Here is a 21,847-nt window from a genome sequence, read left to right as displayed (position 1 = left end):
TTGCCTTGGGGCTACCACACTGGCATGTTTTCTCTGGCCACCTGGAACAGGGTGGGGTCAGCTCACTGGTCACTCTGGTCTACCTACAGGGAACGGAGTACACTGAGGCTGGTCTCCGCAGGATCCCTCACAGTGCACGTGTGGCCCCTCAGAGAACTGGGAAGGACAGGGGAGGGACAAACCAAATTATAACCTGGGACACCATCTCCCAACACCTGGGGACAGCTTTCCCTTAGGAGGATGGGATGTGGGGGTCTCAGACTCCTGCAGGGGTGCAGGCAGAAGGTGAAAGGGATGGGGAAGGTACTTACACCACTGGATAGATAAGTCTCTGAGTCACTGGGCCCTGCTCTCTACTGCATCTGTCCTGCTGCTTGGGAGTTCTGAAATCAGATTCCTCTTGCTCTCTTTTTCGTCCTCTCCTGACATTTTTCTTTCCCTCAGGGTCCTCAGAGGAGAAGGCTCCATAGAAAGATCTTTAAATGAATGGCCCCTCCTGGGCCCTGGGGAATATATTAGAGTTCTGAAGTGATAGCCAAAATGGTGGAAGTAATCCAGGGAAGACAGGGAGACATATTGGGCAGGCTGGACCGCTAATGCCAGCCATGCATCTCGGTGGGCTGGGGAGCCGAGAGCCACTTCTCAGAGGCAGACAGGCCAGGGACCGAGAGGAGGAGAAAGGAGGGGGGAACCCCATCTCAGCTCCTTCTTTGTTCTCCTCTGCACTCTCGACAGCATGCAATTATTTCATTTCTTCATTTGCTCACTGGCTCGTTGCCCATCTCCTCCACTAGAACATCAGCTCCAGGAGTGTGCCATCATACTTCCCGGCACCCGCAGTGTCCAGCTCAGAGCCTGGTACAGAAATGGTGTTCAACAAACATTTGTGGAGGACATGAGTTAAGGACTGTATGAATGAGTGGGGGGAGTGAATAAATTAATAAGTGAAGCCATCCAGGCAGACTCCCAGCCTGCACCCAAGCCTGTCTGGAGACATGACCAGTCTCATGAGGTTGCTCAGAGAAGCCCCACCTCAGTCTCTGGCAGTGGCCTAAAGATTCTCTTCCTTGGGATGAGCACTGGGTGTTGTATGGAAACCAATTTGACAATAAACTTCATATATTGAAAAAAAAAAAAAAAGATTTTCTTCCGTACTTGGACTTGGCCTCAGTCCCAGATATTCCTGCTGTGCCCTTGGGCTTAGCCAATTACCTGCATTCTTGAGGCAAAAGTGGCCACCATGCACGCCAGACCCATGCTTAACATCAAGTCTTCGTGACTTTGGTAGTATCCCTGCCATGGCCAGGGTACAGGCCTTGTCAGCCCTCATCTGGATCATTCTGGTTCTGAGCTTTGATCTGCCGTTGGGCCACTAATGATCCTTCTAAAACCCAGATCCAATCACATGTTTCCTGATTTAAAATCTTCAGCAGCTCCCTATCTCTGGAATGGCTTGAAACTCCTTGGTATGGCATTAAGAGACCACTGCATAATGTGGACTCAACTTATCTTCACAACCTCAACTTCTGCCACTCTTACCATGGCGACAGCAAGGCCAGCAGCTAAAAGGTCCTCAGTTCTCACTACACACCTTGCTCTAAGCCACACATTATGGCATGGGCTTATTTGATGTCCTCATCCTATAGGATAGGTAAGCCATGTCTCCATTTTACAGATGAGGGAAGTGAGGTGTAACTAAAGTAGCTAAGCAATTTGCTCCAGGTTGAACAGCAATAACAACAAAAATTATTATTAGAACTAGAATGTATTGACCGTGAACTATTCCTGGCACTGTTCCAAGCATTTCACAACTGCTACCCATTCAATCTTTAGACCAACCCCGTAAAGTCGGACTGACAGCCAAACATTTGACTTCTCCGTGCCTCAGTTTCATATCTGTAAAATGGGGAGGATAATGACAGCATCTCCTCAAAGTTCTGTCATGAGCAAATGTGTGAAAGTGCTTAAAAAGGGGTGGTTCCCAAGCAGGGGTGTGCCATTTTGGGTTTTGGGGAGATGCAAGTATAGCAGTAAGGCTGGGTTGAACGTTGAGGGCAGGAGGACAGATGAGGACCTCTGTCAGGAGGCAGTGGTCAGCAGTCAGGCTCTAGGAGGTAGAGGGAGGGAGAGAAGGAAGAGACAGGTTCGAGGTGACAGGGCTCAGGGCAGGACCAGGTCTGGGAAGTGCTGGAATCCAAGATGGTGCCCAGGGCAATGGCCCCGTGTGGCCAGAGGCTGGGGGTGGCCACAGCAGAGCAGGGTCATGGGCAGAGGGCCTACTTAAGGGAGCCAGCCTAACACTGGCATGTCTTCCATGGAGCAGAAAGAGGGGTCAATCCAAGGTTCACCCTGCAGGGAATGGAGCCTCCAGGATGCTCCTGTGTCTGTGCTGCTATATCACCCTTGGCATTGGAGACCTGGCCTTAGGGACAGGGAGAGGGGGGCCTGGGGCCTCTACACCAGCTGACTGGAATTGCCAGCTGCAGTTCCATAAATCGTGCCCTGGCCCAGGCTGGCAGTCCATTAACATGAAAGATTTTATCACGTTTTACAACCTCCCTGTCTTGTACGGCGACAGCAGGTAATTAAAACAATAATTGTTTTCTGATGTTGCTTCTGCTGAACGATAAAAGCTTCCAGTTATTTTCTTTTCACTGGGGTAAGGTGGGGGAGGAGGGGTCTGATCTGGGGGTACGGGGGTGGAGTGAGGGGCCACAGAAGTTTTGGAGGTGCAGAAGGGTGAGGAAGGGCCTCCCGAGTGGCTACTGTGGAGTGAGGCCAGCAGGAGCCTGATTCTCACTTGGCAAAGCTCTGAGGACCTCCTATCACACACACACTAGTACATAAGCAGATTCATGCCACACACATGCCCCCTGCAGGCACATCCTTCATACCCAGACCTTGGCTGCCCTGTGAGCTGCTCTGGGGAGGCCATCCTGCTTGAGGGCCCCTAGGAGGGGAGGAGGGGGCTGGCAGCATCTGGGATCTGAAGGAAATCATCTGTCCAAAACCCTTGGGAGCCCCTTATGGCAGCTCCCATCCATCCTGCGAGGGAGGCATAGGCAGGTTCTAAAGAATGGAAGTGATGAGGAAGAGTTTGGGGGCGGGTTGGAGCCTATGAGTACAGCCCCAGTGCTAATGAACCTGTATTTCCTAGGTGCTCAGAGTCTGGCACACCAGAGGTGGCTTGCTGGGGAAGGGCTGGGATTCCTCAAGTCACAGAGGGCTTGATTCAAGGATGACAGGATACATGGTATGGTGAGGGGTCTTCTATGCCCTTCTGTACCCATCCATCCATCCATCCCTCCCTCGCTCCCTCCCTCCCTCCATCCATCCACTTATCCAGCCAACAAATACTGAGCTTCTACTTAGTGCCAGGCCTGTTCTAGGCATAGGTGATATAGCAGGGAGCAGGTCACAGTCCCTCAAGAAGCTTGTGTTCTAATCCTGGGGGTGGGGGGGATAAAAAGTAAAGAAATCAGTAAAGGAGGTCACCTCTGATATTGCAAAGTGCTGTGAAGGAAATAAGACAGAAGTTAAGCCGCTACTTGAGGTTAGAGGGCCAACGGGAGCCTCTCTGAGGAGGTGACTTTCAGTGAGTCTTGAATGACATGGAGAAGAGGGGGGAAGAGAGTAGGGGCTGAGGCTTCAGGGTCCCAGTACCTTCAAGGGGCCCTCAGACCTCCCTGTCTCCACCACCTGGTCCTGCCACATGCCCGCTCCTTGCAGCCCCACGTCCAGGAAGCCTGTGATGGACACAGGTGGGAGTAGGGTGATGACTGGCGTGAGCTCTGCTTGCGCGGGTGCCCGTGAATGACATCACATCTGGGGCTCCCCTGCCCCTGCCCCCCACCGCCCTCCAGGCCTGCAGTAAATCATCCTGATGCTTTAAAACAAATACTTCTTAATCACTAAAAATTGAAATGATTTCATGTGAAAATGTTAATGTATTCGGAATCACAGCCGCGCACTGCGTCTGACAAATTAGCACCCAGCCCGTCGCATTGTTTGTAGCTACATTTATCCTGGTGATGAGACACACACACAAAACGGAGCAGAGGGGTGGCGAGGGCAGCTCCTGGCTGGGGGCATGCACAGAGGAGGAGGGAGGGGGCAGAGGGAAACAGGAGTCCCAGAGGGCAGAGAAAGGCCCAGCCCCATCTCTGACAGCCAGCCTGACCCCATTGCCTGCTGCAGGACTGCGTGTCCCCAGCTGCCCCAGTCCCCTCGACCTGCCCTTGGATGCCAGTTCTGGACCATGAGACCCTCACCAGGCAGGGCTGGCTGGCCTAGTGGCAGGCTCCCCAGGGACTCAGGCATTAGTAAAGCAGGAGCACCAGGAGAAGAGAAAAACAATTTTTGCAAGAATTTAATGTGTCAGAAGAAAACGTTAAGATGTAGAAAAACTGGAACCCTCATGCTCATGCATGCAACATAAAATGGTGCAGTTGCTGAGGAAAACAATTTGGCATTTCCTCAAAATTAAACCCTAGAATTACCATTTGACCCAGCAATTCCACTCCTAGGTTTATACCAAAGATAACTGAAAATGGGGTTTTAAACAAATATTTGCACATGAGTATTCAAAGCAGCACTATTCACAATAGCCAAAAGGTGAAAACAACCCAAATGGATGATAACGGATAAACAAAATGTGGTCGATCCATACAATGGAATATTGTTCGGCCGTAAAAAGGAATGAGGTACTGATACATGCTACAACATGGATGAACCTGGAAAACATTTCGCTCAGTGAAAGAAGCCAGACACAAAAGGCCACATGTTGTATAATTCAATTTTACATGAAATACCCAGAATAGGCAAATCCGTAGGGACAGACAGCAAGCTGGTGTTGCCAGGGGCTGGGGGAAGGGGGAATGGGAAGTGACTGTTAACAGGGTGTCCCTTGGGGTGAAGAAAATATTTTGAAACTAAATAGAGGTGATGGTTGCACAGCATTGTGAGTGTACTAAATGCCACTAAATTGTGTACTTTAAAATGGTTAATTTAAAAACAAAAAAAAATTTTTTGAAAGTAGGCTTCATGCTCAGCGTGGAGCCTAAGGTGGGGCTTGAACTCGCAACCCTGAGATCAAGAGTTGGACACTTAACTGACTGCCCTCTGCCTGCCCCTGCCTCAGGGTCACCTCCATGAAAGCCCAGAGCTGGGTCATTCTGGATCATTTGCTTCATTTCACAAATGAGGCAGAGGAGAACATCCGGCCAGGGGCTCGCATTCTGAATACAGAGCAGTCCTGGGACCCAGGCCTCCTGACTGCCAGTCCAGGACAGTGTCTAGCCTCTCCAGACCTGGGCTCTCTCATGCTGCACCCTCTTCTCCTAGTCACTTTCCTTATCCCTGTTGGACTTCTCAGATCTGCTTTGCAATTTTGTGCCTTTCTGGTAGGCAAGGGGGCATGTAGCATAAATGAACACAGAGGTACGTCATTATGCTCTCTCTTCACCTAACTCCACGTCCCTGCGCCCAGACCACAGTGGACCCTTTAGTAGCCAAGTTCATTCCCACCTCCAGGCTGCTGCACCCACAGTTGGATCTCCTGTCATTCAGGTCTCAGCTCATACCTCACCTCCTCAGAGAGGTCTGACCATCCAGTCTAACCTGGCACCCAGCACGCCCGCATGAGCCCACTCATGGTCATGTGGTCACGTGGCCCTCTCTGCCTGCCTTCCAACTCCTGGAGAACATTCCTCATTATCTGAATCTACTAGTTTATGGTCATCTCCTCCCACTAGAGTGAGTTCCTTCCCATCTCCTCCCACTAGAGTGAGTTCCTCAAGGTAGGGCCAGCACCTGCCTTGCTCACTGAGTATCTATAGTGCGAAACACCTAGCCTGGCACCCAGGAGGTGCTCCATCAACACTTAATGACAGGTGTGCCCCCACCTTCACCTAGCTCTGTCCCCCAGGCCATCCTCTCCACCTCCCTCAAAAACTCACTAGGGCCCTGGGCCTTCTGCCCCACCCCCTTCTGCAGATGGCACACAGAGGGGCTAGGGCTGCGACCTGGCTCTGTGGTGGCTGCCATGTGACTTTGTGAGGTCACTTCACCTCTGAACCTACCTGCAGAGAGGTTAGGTGCAAGTGCTTTGCAAACACTCAGCAGTCAAGCTTGTCTTGCCCCTGCCCCCTTTGCTCGGGTTCCTCCTCTGAAGCATCCACCAGAACCCAAGCCTTTTCTGGCTCATATCCTTGTACCCCAGCTCTATAATTTCTGAGTGTCCTCTGTGTCCTGGCACCCACTCTTCCCCACTCTCTAATGCTGTCTCTGGGCTTCTGCATAGGTCCCAAGCAGCTCCTTGTGGCCTCCTCCCAGCGCACAGGTCCTCCAGGCCTCATCTGCATGCTCCTTCCTTGCAGCCTTCCTTGTGGCTGCCTCCCAGCCCTGCTCAAAACTTAAAAATTTCCTGGATCCTATTGCTCTCTCTTTGGTCTGCTTCTGGCTTCCTCAGAATCTCCTCCCAAATTTTCCTTTTCCATCTCAATTGCAGCCATTCCCCAATCGCTCTTTAGAATGGGATCTGAGCTCACGGTACCCATGACCAGCTCCTTAGGAATGGGTCTTTCATCTCCACTTCCCACCCTCATTGCATCTCAAAGTGCCAGTCCTGGCTTTCCAGTGATCTTTTAGATGTTTGTACCTGCCCATCTGCCACTGCCTCAAACTGAACAGGTGAAATGTGATGCCCCAAACATTTGTGAGAGCCCCAAACAGGCTCTCCTTGCTGGAAGGGAGGGAAAGGGAAGGAGTGTGCCTGCACATGTTTTTAGGGCTTGCTATGTGCAGAGCACTGTGTGGGGTGGAGAATGCAGCCTTGTGCACATGGGCAGTGGGGGTGCACACCTGTCAAGGTGACAGCCTGGTCCTAGCTCCTGCCAACCCAGGGAAATGGGCTCATAGTGCCCAGGTCTGATTTTTCTTTTTTCCTTTCTGAAAACGTTTTAACATTTATTTATTTTTGAGAGACAGAAAAAGACAGAGCGTGAGCGGGGGAGGGGCAGAGAGAGAGGGAGACATAGAATCTGAAGCAGGCTCCAGGCTCTGAGCTTTCAGCACAGAGCCTGACGTGGGGCTTGAACCCACCAACCATGAGATCATGACCTGATCCAAAGTCGGACACTAGGTGACTGAGCCACCCAGGTGCCCCCTATATCTGATTTTTCAAGGGAAGCCTGAAATCTGGATTTTTTTGTGTGTGCATTCTCTATTGTTTAGAATGTTGCATCTGCTACCTGGAGAGTGAATGCCCTGCACACTGCCACCTTTGGGTGCCTTGCTCACATCATCATGTGTTCCTCCTGAGATCCTGTGCCAGGCCTCTTTCGGGTACAGGGTACCAAAACCCAATCCACACTGGCAGAAGCCTAAAACAGGAAGTTCTTGGCTTAAGGGCCGGAAAGGCTGTTGGGGCAGCTCACAGTACTGATAGAAAAGTTCAGGGAACTGAGTCTCCAGGGCCTTGGGACAATCTTCCCTTCTGTTTGTCTCTGATTTGCCTGTGTATTGGCCTCACTCTTCTCACCAGACAGGCTCTCTCCACACAAGGGGGAAGTAGCTACCACTGGTCCAACATTCCCACCTGCATCTTCACAGGCTAAACCCAGAGGCAGAGATGGCAACTTCTCCACCTGCAAGTAAGAAAAGCCATGAAAAGAATCCTGGTTGGTCATGTGGCCACTTGGGATCAATTCATGTTGCCCAGGATCTCCATCAGGATTTGCCCATGAAGATGCTTTCCCTGGGGGACGGATGGAACCCTATGACTGACAGTCCCAACAGGACCACATGGTATTGGGGAGGAGGTCACCTAAGGGAGGGTAGGGGTGCTATGCCCATGAGACCATGTGTTGAGTACTCAAAACTACAGAGAAACTACAACACCTCACGAGATGGGGTCAATTCTCCAGAAAGCCCAGTTCCCAAAGGGCAAGAAACTCCTCAAGGACAATGAGTGAGGGTGGGCCTGAGAGGAGTCCGAGTCCGTTCTGGAGCCCCATCTTTTCCCCTTTACCACGAAGCCTCACCAAGGCCACCTGCCTCCCACCCATGGTCTCCTTGACAGGTCCCAACAGGGAATGTTCCAACAGCCCCACCGACTGGGAGCTCACTTCCTGCTAAGTCTACCCATGTCACTGCTTGTTAGGAAGGTCTTTCTCAGCCTCCTGCGCCTCTCACCTGCTGGTCCTGACCCTGCTCTCTGGGGCTACACAGAACAAAGCAAATCCACTTTCCTTTCCTGCCTCCAGTGCCTTAAATTAAATAACACAACCCCGTCGCCACCCAGACCTTTGAGGACTTCTCTCTTAAGACATGACTTTAAGTCTACCCCTTGGTTTCCCATGGGCCAGAGCCAGTTTCTGTTGCTTATGGCCAAAGTGCCCAGACTGATGGCCATGCTCTGGAGAGGGCCTGGCAGGGTGGAGCTCCCTGGTTGGGGCCCCCAGTACTGTGGGGCCTTCTTGCTCTCCCGGCTTCTTTCTCATTCATTACACAGCTCCCAAGCCATTTTCTCTTTCTGACATCACTTCCCGTGGCTCAAAAGCTCTGAATCATGTTTGCCTCTTCCTGGTCCCATGCCTTCCACATGTAACATCCAGAGGCTCCTCCTTTCAAATGTCTCCCACAACCATCTCTCACTCTATCCCTGCTGCTTGCTCTCTGGGAAGGGGGGGCCTCATCATTTCTTGCCTGGATGACCACCACAGCCTCCTGGCTGGTCTCCTTGCCTCCAGCCTCACCCTGCTCCCAATCTATCCTCGATGCGCTGCCAGATTAATCTTCCTTAAACACCATTCACCTCCTGTCTCTCCCCAGCTCAACGATGCAGCCAGCCCTATCGCTTGTTGGTCCCCCGCAGGCACTGTCTGCTTCTGCTGGGCTGTGCCTCCTGGCTCCCCTGTACACACACTGTCACTATGGAATGCCTGTGCCCTGCCCCATCCGTTCACTGTCTGGTCCAATCCCACCACGTGCCAAGGTCCCAGGTGGAGTCCCTTTCTTCTGACCTTAGGGACCGCCAGAGCTCAGAAGCAGAGCATGGCGGGGAGTGGCGGGGGGAGGGGGGAGGTGGTGGCCAGGGACGAGCCCCGAAGCCACAGTCCACCCTACAGGCCAGCAGGTAGGTTATCCATGCCCGGCCAATCTAGGCTCTCAAATGTCGCTATGGCCCCTGCCACCTCTCTGCTCATCCTTACACCCCACCCCGCCTCCAGGCTGTTAGGAGTCATACCTGGCCAAGTCACCGGGGGTGAGTCATCCTTCACCGCATCAACTTTCCTTCTCAAACCCTTCCATGAAAGCTTGTCACCCCAGAATAAGCACCTTCCCAAGATTCCAGACCTGCAGGGTCTTGCCCTTTGAGGCTCTCTGTCAGTGCTGTCAGCCAGGGACCTCATGCTCCACTTCCTTATGCTTTAGGGGTGTGGTCACAGAGGCCTAAAGTGAGCGTACTCGGTGCAGTCCACATAGCATCGCAGCACCTCCCATGCACTGAGCATTTACTGTGGGCCTGAATGGGGCTAAGTTGTTCCACATGGAATACCTCATTTAGTCTTTGCAACCCTATGAGGTAGGAGCCTCTCATTATCCATATTTTCTGGATGAGGAAACTGAGGTGCAGAGACCTGACGCTACCTAACGTCACCCAGTTTAAGCTTCTAACCCACACCATCACCGGCAGAACCCTGGCTCTTAGTGGCTCTGGTGCCTAAGTGACTCCCCACCCTCAGCCCACCAAAGAGCCTGGTGTCCAGAAGGAGCAGCCCCTCCAAGCCTGGGGACATCGGTGGGTCTACAGGCAGAGGCCTAAAGACCCTCTGTCACTCTCTCCTTGTGACCACTTCTTCAGGGTGACCAGGGAATAGCAGTGTGCTACAGCCGGCTCACCTTTGCTAAAGACAGACCATAATTAAAATTTGTAGAATTTTTCAAGCCAGCTGATATCACATTGGTAGCTTAAAATAGGCCACAGTGGGAGTATTTACACCATGGAAATTGGCAAACCAGTTCCCCAGCTCTCCCAGAGTGCCAAGTATTAAACTTTTACCAGCACATCACTGCTGAGGAGGGAATGCTGACCACTCTCAGAAGGGCATCCTGGCCTTTGGGTGGTGGGCTTCAGGAAATTCACACCAAAGACAGCCCCTGCCCCTCTCCCCCAGTAGAGCCAGATTTCTGAAAGTATAGGGGTCTTGAGAAGAATGTATGAGTCTCAAAAATGGACCTCTGGCTGTGTGAACCCAAAGGACATGGAGAAAGAAGGTCTCTAGAATAGTGTCAGGAAAGCTCTGAGCCCTCATGACCTTCCCCTTTTGTATACAACCTTCGTGGGAACTTGGGGGGCCCCTGATCTCAGCAGCAGGGCCCAATGAGACAGGTAAGTAATTTCCCCTTTCCTGGTTCCTTTCTCACTTCAGGGCCTACTTTTTAAGTCCCTTGGCCCTTCTCCAACAACCCAATTTCTCGCCGGTACTTTCTCTTTTTTGCTTAAATTTTGAGAATCAATTTTGTTGCTTGCACTTGAAAACCCCTGATTCATTCACTGAATCAACTTGCCTCCTCTTTGGAAAAGCAGACGGCAGCTCATCATCTCCTGCCCCATGACCACTCCCATTCCCACTTCCTCGGAGCCCAGCAGCGGGCCTCAACGGTTGGGGTGGGATCTGTCTGGCCCCAGAAACTTGAACTCATTCAAAACAACCCCTTTGGGGCGCCTGGGTGGCGCAGTTGGTTAAGCGTCCGACTTCAGCCAGGTCACGATCTCGCGGTCCGGGAGTTCGAGCCCCGCGTCAGGCTCTGGGCTGATGGCTCAGAGCCTGGAGCCTGTTTCCGATTCTGTGTCTCCCTCTCTCTCTGCCCCTCCCCCGTTCATGCTCTGTCTCTCTCTGTCCCAAAAATAAATAAACGTTGAAAAAAAAAAATTCAAAACAACCCCTTGGCCTCTCTGATCACGTCTTCTTGGTTTTTGGTGCCTTCTTACTAGAGTTTGTCCTGCCCTTCCAGTTCAGTGTCCTCAGCTGCAAAATGGTGGGATGGGAAGGCTGGCTTCCCAGAGCTCCCCAGTCAGCAGCCTTGCCCTTTCCTAGTCTTCCTCCTCCAAGCCCCCTCCTGCACCATGTGGCTTTGGCATTTCCCACAAGCCTCAGCTGGACCTGAGCTCAGCCTGCCCTGCATGCTTCTCTACTCCATGTCTCTTGTCAATGTTTTTGTTCTTGGTTTTGGGCCATCTTTCCATGCTGGTCATGTCCATTCCTGGAATGGAAGCCAGACAAATATAAAACCCAACAAATGTCCTGAAGGGGCCACAGCATGATGACCTGACGCCAATCTCAAGCATGATCCTGGTGGAGCTTCTCTGTCAACTACAGATGACTAAGGAAAGTGGTAACACAGAGAGACATACTGGGACTCCGACAGACCCATCACTCCAGACCAGCTTCCCTTATTATAGTTACTGTTCTGGTAGATCAGGGCCAGACTGGAAACAGTGTGTCTGGATTTCAGCCAGGCACCTGATAAAATATCTCAGGATCTGCAAATGGAGATACATGAACCAGATGACAGAACACTTAAGGGAATGTAAAACCTGTTGAATGGCTGGCATTGTTTGTAACACAGCTGATTAAATAGCTAAGGTCAATCCAAATCCAAACTTGGGTCTTTACCTTTGAGCCTCAGGCTGTGTCCTTGGTGCTATTCAGCATTTTGATTAAATATTTGGGCAAACTGTATTGATGACACACTGGTTAAATCTGAGGACAATGTGCCCATCTCTTCCTGGTGAACAAGCTGCAAATGGTCGCAAATAGGACAGTGGCATAGGTGGCTTGGACCCAGGCTAAATGGCAAAACCCTAACTGCTGGCTGTGGGGACTGGCTCACATGGCACAGCACTTGAGTTGGCCCAATGGGGAAGGACCAGGACATGTGTTGGATGGCCGAGGGAAGAGATGCTCTCTCCTTCCCCCTGGGCTGGGCCTGCAAGGATGTAGCCCTGGTAAGTTGGGGCAGCCACCTTGGGACTGTGAAGGGAGAGGTTGTTGGAGAGTGGTGCCAGTCCCCCAAAAGAGCAGAGATGAGGCATGGATCCTGGCCATGCCGTTTTTTTCTGGATCCAACCATGCCTGAAGCTAGACTACCTTTTAGTTGCATGCACCAATAAATCCTTTTTTTTTTTTTTTTTTTTTTTTTTTTTTTTTTTTTTTTTTTGCTTAAGTAACTTTGGGTTGGGTTTCCTAATATTTGCAACAGCTACACTTAGTATCCTGTGATAGTTCGTGCCAGAGCATTGTATCACAGTGGGATGAACTCCTGGGACTGACATCCAGAGGCAGGCAACAGGAATGCAGGGGACAGGGAAGGGGCTTAGAACCATGCTACATGAGAAACAGCAGAGAGGACTGGTGGTGCCTGGCCTGGAAAGGGCAGATGGGGCCAGGGAGGAGCCCTGTCTTAAATAACTGAAAAGGGGGAATCCTCCTTTTGTCAGAAGGAGGAGCCAAGAACCATCTGGGGGAGGTTACTGAGAAGGATTCCTCCTTGTAACAAAGTGGCTTTGAACAGTCTCAGCCACCTGACGATGTGTGGCCTGGGGCAAGTTGGAAAGCCAACCCCCAGGTGGATTTATATTCAAAATTCTGTGGCCTGGACAGCCCTGCCTAGGTTGAGGAAGCACCCAAGGTGGGGTCAGGAGGCAGGATATACAGTGCAAAGAGCTTGGAGAGATGAGGGGATAAGCCCAAGACCAGAGAGTATCAAAGTCTCCTAACTTTCTTCCATAGTCTTTCATGTCCATGGGGCACCCGACAAGGCCTTGAGAGTAAATGACCACCTAGGACAGCATTCTGCTACCCACGGTGTGGGAGGGGGTAAGCAAGGGGGTCAGGCTGAGCAGTAACAAGGTTCCAGCCCTACCATTTCTTGAGCCTCAGTGTCCTTTTCTAATAAATGGGACTAACCTTACCTATCTCGTGGGTTGTCCTTAGGTTCTGATCAGATGATGCAGGAGAGCCCAGCATGGGCCATGATTGCTACCATCATGAAGTTAATTAAGGAATAAAAAATGTAGCAAGTCTACAACCACCGAAAGCTCCTCCTCTCTCCGCCCCAAGCCTCTCTTCTAGCTGAAGGAAGATGAGATTTGGAGTCAAAGACCTGGATTGCAACTCCAGCCCTGCCTAGTTTGGCCAGGGACTGCAGGAAGCCGTGCCCTCCCACATCTGTGAAATGGGACCGAGGGCAAGCAGCGCATTCGAAGCCCCTCGCCCGCAGGAGGTGATCATGGAACGCGGCGTTCTCCTTTCCGCAGCGAGGTCAGCCGGGGTGCTCTGGAGGTCTCACGCACACCAGACCTCCAGTGTGACCCACCGGCCAGCCACGTCTACGGGGCCCGGGAAGACGGGATGGGGGGGGGGGGAAGGAGGCGGGGGTGCAGCTGGGTGCGAGAACCGAGGCGCAGCGGAGGCCGCGGAGCTGCGGTGCCGGGAGGCTGGACGCCCGCTCCCCGGGCGGCAGCCGAGCGCTCAGCCAGGAACTTGTTAACAGGCCCCGAACAAAGAGCCACTAATCCGGCGGGCGGCCGCGGGCGGGCTGGCGGGCGGAGGGATCCCGCCCCTTCCCCTGCCCCTGCCCCTGCCCCGAGTTTACAGCGCTCTCAGCACCCGCGCCGAGCGGGGGCGGGGCCGCGGGGCAGGACGCCCCCGGAGGCGCCCCTCCCCAGGGCCCCAGCCGGCTATGGGGCCGACGGGCGCAGTGGCTAATGGCTAATCCCCTGGGCTCGAGCTCCTAGAGAGTGGCTCGGGCTCCCGCCGCCCCTCGGCCGCTAACATGCCCTGCAGCTCGCCTGGCCGGAGGCCCGCATCTAGCCCGGGACCCCGGCCTGGCAAGCTACCCAAACAACGAGGCAACGGGGTGGGGATGGTGTTTTGGGAAGCAGGGTAGGCTCCCGCCACGCGGGGATCCTAAGGAAGCTTTCCTACCTGCCTGTGCCTGGCACCCTTTTATCGGGGAGGAGTGAGGGGGCTGGAAAGATGCTGACATGGGAAAACCCAGCAGCCCCTCAACTCCATCTGGTCTCCGCCCCAATCAGGAGGGAGTAAGGTCTCGCTCTGGGTGTACTGCCGGCAGGCTCTCTGCTGGATGTGCTGGGGTGGAGCAGTGCGGGGTGGGGCCCACCTGCCGTCCTGGCTGGGGAGGTATAGGGCAGAAAGGATACATCGTCGGAGCTCCCTACCCAAGGGCCCTGCAGTTGTAGCTCTCAGGCCCCATCAATCTAGACTGACCCCCCTCCTCAAATCTCAGCCACATATTTGCCTGGAGCTCAAGGTCACCCTGAGCCTTCCAGATGGACACAGCTCTGACATCTAGGTGTGGGGAGGGTCCGAGTTCTGGGAGACTCACCCATCAGGGCGCTGGCCCTTGGTGCTGTCTTCAGGGGCCTCCTCCTCCATCTAAGTGGAACCTAAAACCTACCCCTTTGGGGCCTACCTTAGGGATGAGCAGCTGCCATTCAGGCCTCCCCAGATTTCCGAGTCTCTCCCTCTCCCCCATCTCAAACAGGGCTGGGCTGGGTTTGTCAACAACCACACCTGGAGAAGGGGAGGGGAGGGGACTTCTATAAGCGCTACTCCTGGGTGTCAAAAGAGACAATCAAAACACAGGCCTCTCCTCATGCCTGTGTCCTCCCACTTGAACCCCTAGCTGCACCCCATCCCACAAAGATGGCACCAAAGACTCCCCCCAGGTGAGGACAGAACAGTGTCCTCTGCCACATCGTTCCTCGGCAGTTGCTAACATTGCATGCCTACTGTGTGTCAGGACTGTGACACACTGATGACATGTATTAGTCCACCTAATCCATACAACAACCCTGTGAGGTGGGTCCTTTTATGACTCCATTTTATAGACAAGAAAACTGAAATGCAGGGAAAAGCTAGATTGCCAGCTAGGACTAAGGGTGGGGCACAGGGGGTACCAAGGGCACACAATTTAAGGAGGCCGACCCTGCCCTTGCACAACTTAATTTCTGCACCCTGGGCACCTCCCTTGCCTCACCCTAGTCCAAGTCCTCGTCCAAACTCAGACTTCAGAGCTTGCCCACTCAACCCTTCTACCACCTCCTCAACGTGCCTGGGGGTCTGGCTCCCGAGGGCCAGCGGCTGCCTGTAGCACCTGACATTAGTGCCTCGGAAGAGGGTGGCCTTAGACACTGGCACTATGACCTTCTTGGGACCATAAGAAGACCTGTTTTTGCCAATGTGGGTGTTCACCAGCTAAAGCAGGCCCTTATTTCCTGCCTTGGGTGCTGGGACTCACAGTTCCTACCTCTGCTTCACAGCCACTTTCAGCCCTGCCACAGCGGCCACCTGGCTCCAAGGCAACATGGCAGCTACCGCTGGGGTGGCTGGAGCCTTTGGCAGGTGCTGAGCATGTGTGAGTGTTTCCTGGGGGAACCTGATGCTGAGTGCACAGTCCACCCCAAGCTCTCAAGGCAGCCTCCCTGCACACTAGCCTCTGCTCCAGTAGAGTCATCAAGTCCAATGCTTTAATATACAGAGGCCAACAGCCCAGAGAGGTTAAGTGACTTGTCCAAGGTCACACAGCAATAGAATGGCAGAGCTGGGACTAGAATTTAGTTCCATCCAGGGACCCCACCCCCTTTGCTACTATTTTCTGTGTGTCAGAGCTGATCATTAGCACATGGTTCCAGGACAAGCTGCACCCAAATCATCACCTTCATAGAATCCCAAACAAAGCTCTTTGCACACTGGAGGAATCGGTGTCTGAGTCAGGCCCAAGTCCCTGCAGGGGGTGGAGACTGTGTGGGGTGGGGGGGGGGGGTTGCTTCTTCCAATTAAAAGCATGACTCTTTCCTGGGACTCCTGACTGCGGCTGGAACAGTGACAAATGCTTTCTTCTCTTATCTCTGGGCTTGGGCCCTGATCACCACCTTAGGACTCTAGCTCTGTCCTAACTCATGCCCCTTCAAAGCCAGGGAAAATGGAGGAAGGAGATAAACAAGCCACAGGGGTCTGCTCCATGTCAGGTTCCACCCTGGGGCACTCTCTATGTTGACCACCATCTCATTACTATAGCTTCAGGAAGCAGAAATGACCCTATTCTAAAGATGTGGGAACAGGCTGGGTAGTAAAAGTTACTTGTCCAAGGTCAGGTGGCTTAGAGTGAAACCTAGACCTGTCTGTCTCCAAAGCCCCTGCCCTTTCCACTCTACCTGATGGGAAGAGGGGGCTGAGGCTCCCCAGAAGGCAGGAAGACCTGTCAGTGCCATTCCCATGGGAGCAGACAAGAAGGGTAAAGGAGTGGACCAGGAGAATTGATCACAGGAAGCTGAGCTCCCATCTGGGTGGCGAGGATGGCTGGGGCTCATGGGCCAGATTCTCCTGGTGCTTGGCCTCAGGAACCAGAAGTCCCAATAGGTGTTGCACACAGCAGCCCAAGTTTTGGTGTCAGTTCCATTCCTGAGGATCAGGGTGGGGCCTGAGGAAGAGGCCATGAGACCAGTTTGTCAGGGTCAGGAAGGGCAATGCCATGACTCTATGCCCCTTAGCCCCACCTTCCAGGGCCTTGAGTCTAAAGGTTTGGTGCCCAGAATGACATTATTTGCATGAGAAGACACCCATCCAGGAACATCTATGACTGGGAGGGGGAGGGGTGAGCAGGGAGGTTCCTGCTCAGTAGACCTGGGCCTACAACCTGTGTGAAGGACCCACAAACATGCATGATCACATGAGCTGGTTTGCCATCCGTGTGAGGCTCCAAGACACAGCCACCCCATGGTGAGGCTTTAACCTGCTCATTCCTACCCTGGACAGGAGCCATTTCCAGCCTCCCCAGAGTAAAGCAGTCTGTGTCCAGGGACAGGGATGGGGAAGGCTGCCAAGTGGGACAGAGTAAACTTCTCCCCCCTCTCTAGCCATAGCAGCCCTCCTTACCTAGCCAGAGAACCCAAACACACATGGAGGGGAAAAAAAAGAAAAAAAATAAGAACTTGACTGGCCATGACTCAGAGCATGTTGGGGGCTAACAGCAGGGTCATAGTGCGGTGGACAGTGGCAATACCCGTAGAAAACACTGGCATGAATGAATAGCTAACTTGGGCCAGGGGCCTCTGGCAGTTGCCCCAGGCCCCACGTGCCTCTCTAGGCCTGAGGAATCCATCCTGTCGGCCACTCAGAGCTCATCGATGTGCCATGGCCCCTGTGTGGGCCCTGGGAGGAGGTGGGGAGTCCCCTTGGAGGGAGCTGAGATAAACAGAACAGTTGTATTGGCAGCAGCAGGGGGGCTTGGCCTAGGTCTGGACAGAGCAGGAGACGTTGGGCTGTAGGATGGGGAGTGTGGCTGGCGGGGCCAGGGGCACCAGGTCCTGCAAGGCAAGGGAGCTATAGTGCAGAAGCCACAACTTGACTGGGGGTGTGGATGCCTGGCCCACCAGCAGTTAAAGCCAAGTTCCAATGGATCAGCCTAGTCATGCGTGGTGATGCAGGTGTTTCCCTAAGTGCCCCCAGACTCAGGTTTGGACTTCACCTTCAGGCACTGGTGAGCCACAGAAGTCCTTTTAGTGGGGTCCCAGCCTAGATACCAGGGGCATTAAGCAAAGTAGAGGAGGTACATAAAGGGGATGAGTGGGGTGGCCACTGCACTGGTCCAGGTGGGAAAGGTGAGGGAGAAAGGGGCTGGGGGGTGGGGGGCAGGTGCGGTGACAAAAGAGGAGAGGGACACGAGCAATGTCACAAGTAGAAGCGAGCTGGAGGATTTAGTGACAGATTAGACATGAAGCGTGAAGGAGAAGGGAGAGCCAAGAGAGACTGCAAGGTTTCCAGCCCCAGGCTGGAGGACTAGGGGGGGTGAGGGGAGGCAGCAGGAGGGGATTGGCCTGGATAGAGTAGGCTCAGGCATGCATGTATATGGACACACGTGTTCCCAGGCAGCAGCCAAGCCCAATACTACCGCCTTTGCAAGAAGAAGGGGTCCCCCTACCCGGGGCTTAGGGCAGCTCCTGCCTTTGAGACTGCAGGTCTGCAGGTCTGGGGCCCAGAGCAGGACCAGGTGGGAGGAAGGTATGTGAGACAGGAGGGGCTCCTAGCCCTGGGCTGAGGCCAAAGTTGGCTGCTCATAGAAACCTGCCAGTGACCCACGGCTGGGGGCTTGGTACCTGGATCAGTACCAATCCCCGGGTTCCCGAGGGAAGCCCCTCCCAACATGGGCAACAGGGAACAGACAGGACCAGCCCTCTCCTGGGGGTACCTGGGAGGCCCTGAAGCCCAGCCCAACCCATCCCCAAGGCAAAGTGAGAGCCTTAAAGAATTAAGACACCCTCCCCCAACCAACTGCTCCAGTTTGGGGTGAGGGGTGGACAGAGGGGTCCAGGACCAGCCCTGAGGATGGGGGTGGGGCTCGGGGAAGAGGCCATCAGGACAGATTGTTGAGGTAAGGATGGACAATACCACAGCTCAGTGCCCCTCAGCACCACCTTCCAGGAGAGCCAGCTCCTCATGGGCCCCTCCCCCTAGGAGTGCAGAGATCTGTGTGGCAGGGCATCCAACAGGTGTGAGCGGCCCACAGGGGTGGGGAGGCAGGTGGCAGCTGTGTGACTGGGTATGAATGGGAAAAAGCTGTGAGACAGGGTGTGGGGGAGTGTCCCCGTGTGCAGGGGCACACAGACAGTGAGTGTGCTGAAGGGACAGGCTTTTGTGTGAAGCAGTGACAGAGGGTGGACCCTTGGCCTGGGGAGCCAGAGGCTGCAGTCCTGCTGGCCCCCGGCGCCCCCTGCCGCCTGACTGGCCATCTCTTCCTCAGCCACTCACACACATTTTTCACTGGCTGCTGTTGCCGAGGAGATGATGGGTGGTGTGGGAGGAGGTGTGGGAGGAGCTGGGGTCATCTCAGGGCCAGCCTGCCTGGGCACGTGTGCCCAGAGCCTGTGGGGGACAGCAGTAAGGGGCCCCAGATAAGAAGAAGGGCCCCTGCATGCCGTTCAGAGGCTCCTCCCACAGGCCTGAGAGTTCATGCCCAGAGGCAGCCCCTGCGGCATGAGTGCCCACCTGCCAGCTCCCTGGGCAACCATGGACCAGGCCCCAACAGGTGCCCCACCAACCAGGGATGTGGTTCCCCAACTCTATGACCTTCTGAGAAATCCATGCGGCACCCCCCAGGCTGAGGCACCCTGACTCACCAGCACCCATCACCCCCTTATCGACACATGCTCACCTGTGCAACTGCTCACAACGATCACACACATGTGCAGGAGGCCAGCCGTCACACAAGCTCATCTGGCCACACACATACCAATGCCATACACACTGCCAGCCCTCATCGTCACCGGGGCACACATGCCAACCCACAGCCTTCACACGTGCTCAGGCATGACCACACAGCCCTCTCACACACAGCCGACTTGGTAAACATTTCCTGGGCACCTACTCGGTATCGGGCAACACCTCCCCTGTGTGAGGAGCATGAACACCCCCAGTTTACCATGACCAGCTCACAAACCCTGCACTCCCCTGAGGGTTGCACACACGATCCGAACACGGATATATGTGCAATAGGAACACACACCCAGCAGTAGTGCAGCCTCCTGGCTCGGTCAGGATTAAAAGGGGAGGTCATGGGGCAGAAGGGTTTGTTAAAGTGAGGATTTAGGGGGGACAATGGGGTGTTGGAAAACGGATGGGATAGAGTAGAGGGAAGACTGAGGGGGCAGAGTGGGGAGGGCAGCCAGGCAGAATGGGTGCAGGATGTGCAACACAGAGACCCTTTAAAGAGACAGCCATCAGCCTCAATCATGGGGCTGGTGTAAGCGCTCACTCATTGATCTCTAATCAGTCTGGTTTCATACCTCAGGAACCCCAAAGCTCCCTTCTGACATCTAGGATTAACAATGGCCTGGCCAGGGTAGGAGGCATCCCCCAGGTTCTCAGAGCGGCAGGAATCAAGAATTGCTAGGGTGCACCCCATGTCCCCTTGATCACACAAATGATCCCCCCCCCCCCACACACACACATAAGCTCAGCTCTGCTAAGTGCATGGATGGTGGGGAGGAGAGATCAGGAGGCCCTAACAACTCAGCCTAGGTAGAAGCTCAGGGAGAGCAGACAAAGGATGCAGGGGAACTCCCCCCACCCCAAGGGAGGTGGGCTGAGAGCCTAGTTACCAAGCAGGTTAGGGTGGCCAACGGGACATTGAGGGAGGAGGAAGGGCGGTGCAAGGAAAGGGAGAAGGGAAAGCGGCAGCGGCCCCACCATGCATAACTCTGGCCCCCACGCACCGCACCGAGGAGGCTGGGAGCCACAGCCCTGGCCAGGGGCCGCGGGCCTTTGACTGTGCAGGCTGTAAGGGCTGGGGGCTGGTGTATGCGCCTCCACGCCTGAGTGTGTGCGTGTGCGAGCGTGTGGCGGGGACAGAGGAGGACACTGTGTTCTGGACGTGGGCAGAGGCCAGTTGCCAAGTGGGAATTGTGAGTAGCTGTTTGGGTCAGATGCTACCGGGAAGAGGTATCTTAAGCCCCCTCCTCAATTTCCTGGGCACTGGGATGTGGTCAAAACCTCTATCTATGACTCTCAGAGTCAGGCTCCCCCGGGCGTTGATTCAAACCCTCGACTCTGCTCTGGGGCCGGGCAACCAGCAAACTTCCCCCGCCCGGAGGCGTGGAGCGCTTACACTCGCCAGCCCCGCGCGCTGACAGCTGCTCCAGCACTTGGCAGAACCCAGGCTTCCGGGGAAGCGCGCGGGGAAGCTGCGCAGCAGCGAGAGGCGGCCCCCGCGTCCCGCCTCGCAAAGTTTGGCCTCCGGGGGCTTCCAGACGGGTCCGGCCGCGCGGGTCAGGGACCCCCCATAGCAGCGAGCGTTCGCGCGCACAATCCCCCGCAAGCCTCCCCAGAGCGCGCGCGTGACTCACCCGTGCCTTGGAGCCAGGCGGCGAGGACTATGCCCAGGAGCGCTGGCCACAGGCCGGGCCGGACGGCCATGGCCGCGGGCGGGCGAGCTGGCCGGCCGGGCGCGGGGCCCCGCGGGCGGGAGGGCGGCTTTCAGCGCCTCAGCCCAGAGCCCCAGCCCGGGGCGCCCTCGGGGCCCATGCCAGCGGACTGCGCTGCCTTGGGGCGGCCGGCTGCGTGGCGCACGCGGCGCGTGGCTCCCCTGGGCACCGGGAGCACAGCAATGCAGCCGGGGCGGAGCGCAGCGCCAGCCGCGCCGCGCACCGAGCCAGCCGCCGCGCGGAGCCCGCAGCCGGGGAGCGGGCCGGCGGGCGCCGCAAAACCCGGACTGGAGCAGCGGAGCGGGGCGGCGGCAGGGCGGGGCGGGGGAAGGAAGGAGGGGCCCGGCCGCCCCACGCCGCGCGCTTGGGCCACCCCCAGCTCCGGGGATCCCTCCCGGCGTTGCCCGAGGCTCCCCCGGGGAGGGGTTGGGGTGGTGGGCGGGGAGGCCTCCCACCGCCCCGCGCGGTCTCCAGGGACAAGGCCTGGAGTCTGAAACCCGGAGTGGATCAGTTGTCCGGATCCGGGCTCTCCCAGACCCGCCAGCCTGCGCACAGGTGGCCCGGGAGGGGCCCAGGGCTGCGGCGACCCCGGCGCGGCGCCAGCCTGCAGAAAACGGCTTGGGGCAGGGGTGCTCGGGGCAGGTTCCGCTGCAGTCCTCTCCCCCACCCCACCCCACCCCACTCCCCGCCTCCCAGCCGCGCTCCGAGGCCGTCTGCGTGCCGCGGTACGCCACCAGCCCGCGGCTTGGATAAGGGACTGCGGGAGAGCGCTCTGCCCCGGCCCTCGCATAGAGGTACTCGGGCAAGCCAGACTCAGGGCCACCTGCAGTCCCAGCC

The 21,847-nt window shown here is 55.4% G+C and overlaps 1 protein-coding gene across 3 annotated transcripts in view; it reads right to left on the bottom strand.

Annotated features, from left to right (window-relative positions):
- Window positions 1-21,184, bottom strand: part of UNC5A (unc-5 netrin receptor A) — a 62,119-nt gene extending 40,935 nt beyond the window's left edge. For 2 of the 3 annotated variants that reach the window (XM_086676370.1, XM_086676387.1), the window contains exon 1: window positions 20,933-21,184. In XM_086676370.1, the coding sequence (XP_086532496.1) occupies window positions 20,933-21,002 (70 nt within the window). In that variant the 5' untranslated portion in view covers window positions 21,003-21,184. The remainder of the gene's footprint in view (window positions 1-20,932) is intronic. The other variant, XM_086676413.1, reaches the window with a different exon arrangement.
- Window positions 21,185-21,847: the final 663 nt, after the last annotated feature.

This window comes from Puma concolor, chromosome A1 (genome assembly GCF_028749965.1).
Source record: "Puma concolor isolate L17-30 chromosome A1, mPumCon1.1.hap2, whole genome shotgun sequence".
Taxonomy (NCBI): domain Eukaryota; kingdom Metazoa; phylum Chordata; class Mammalia; order Carnivora; family Felidae; genus Puma; species Puma concolor.
This window is presented reverse-complemented; position numbering and strand designations above follow the sequence as displayed.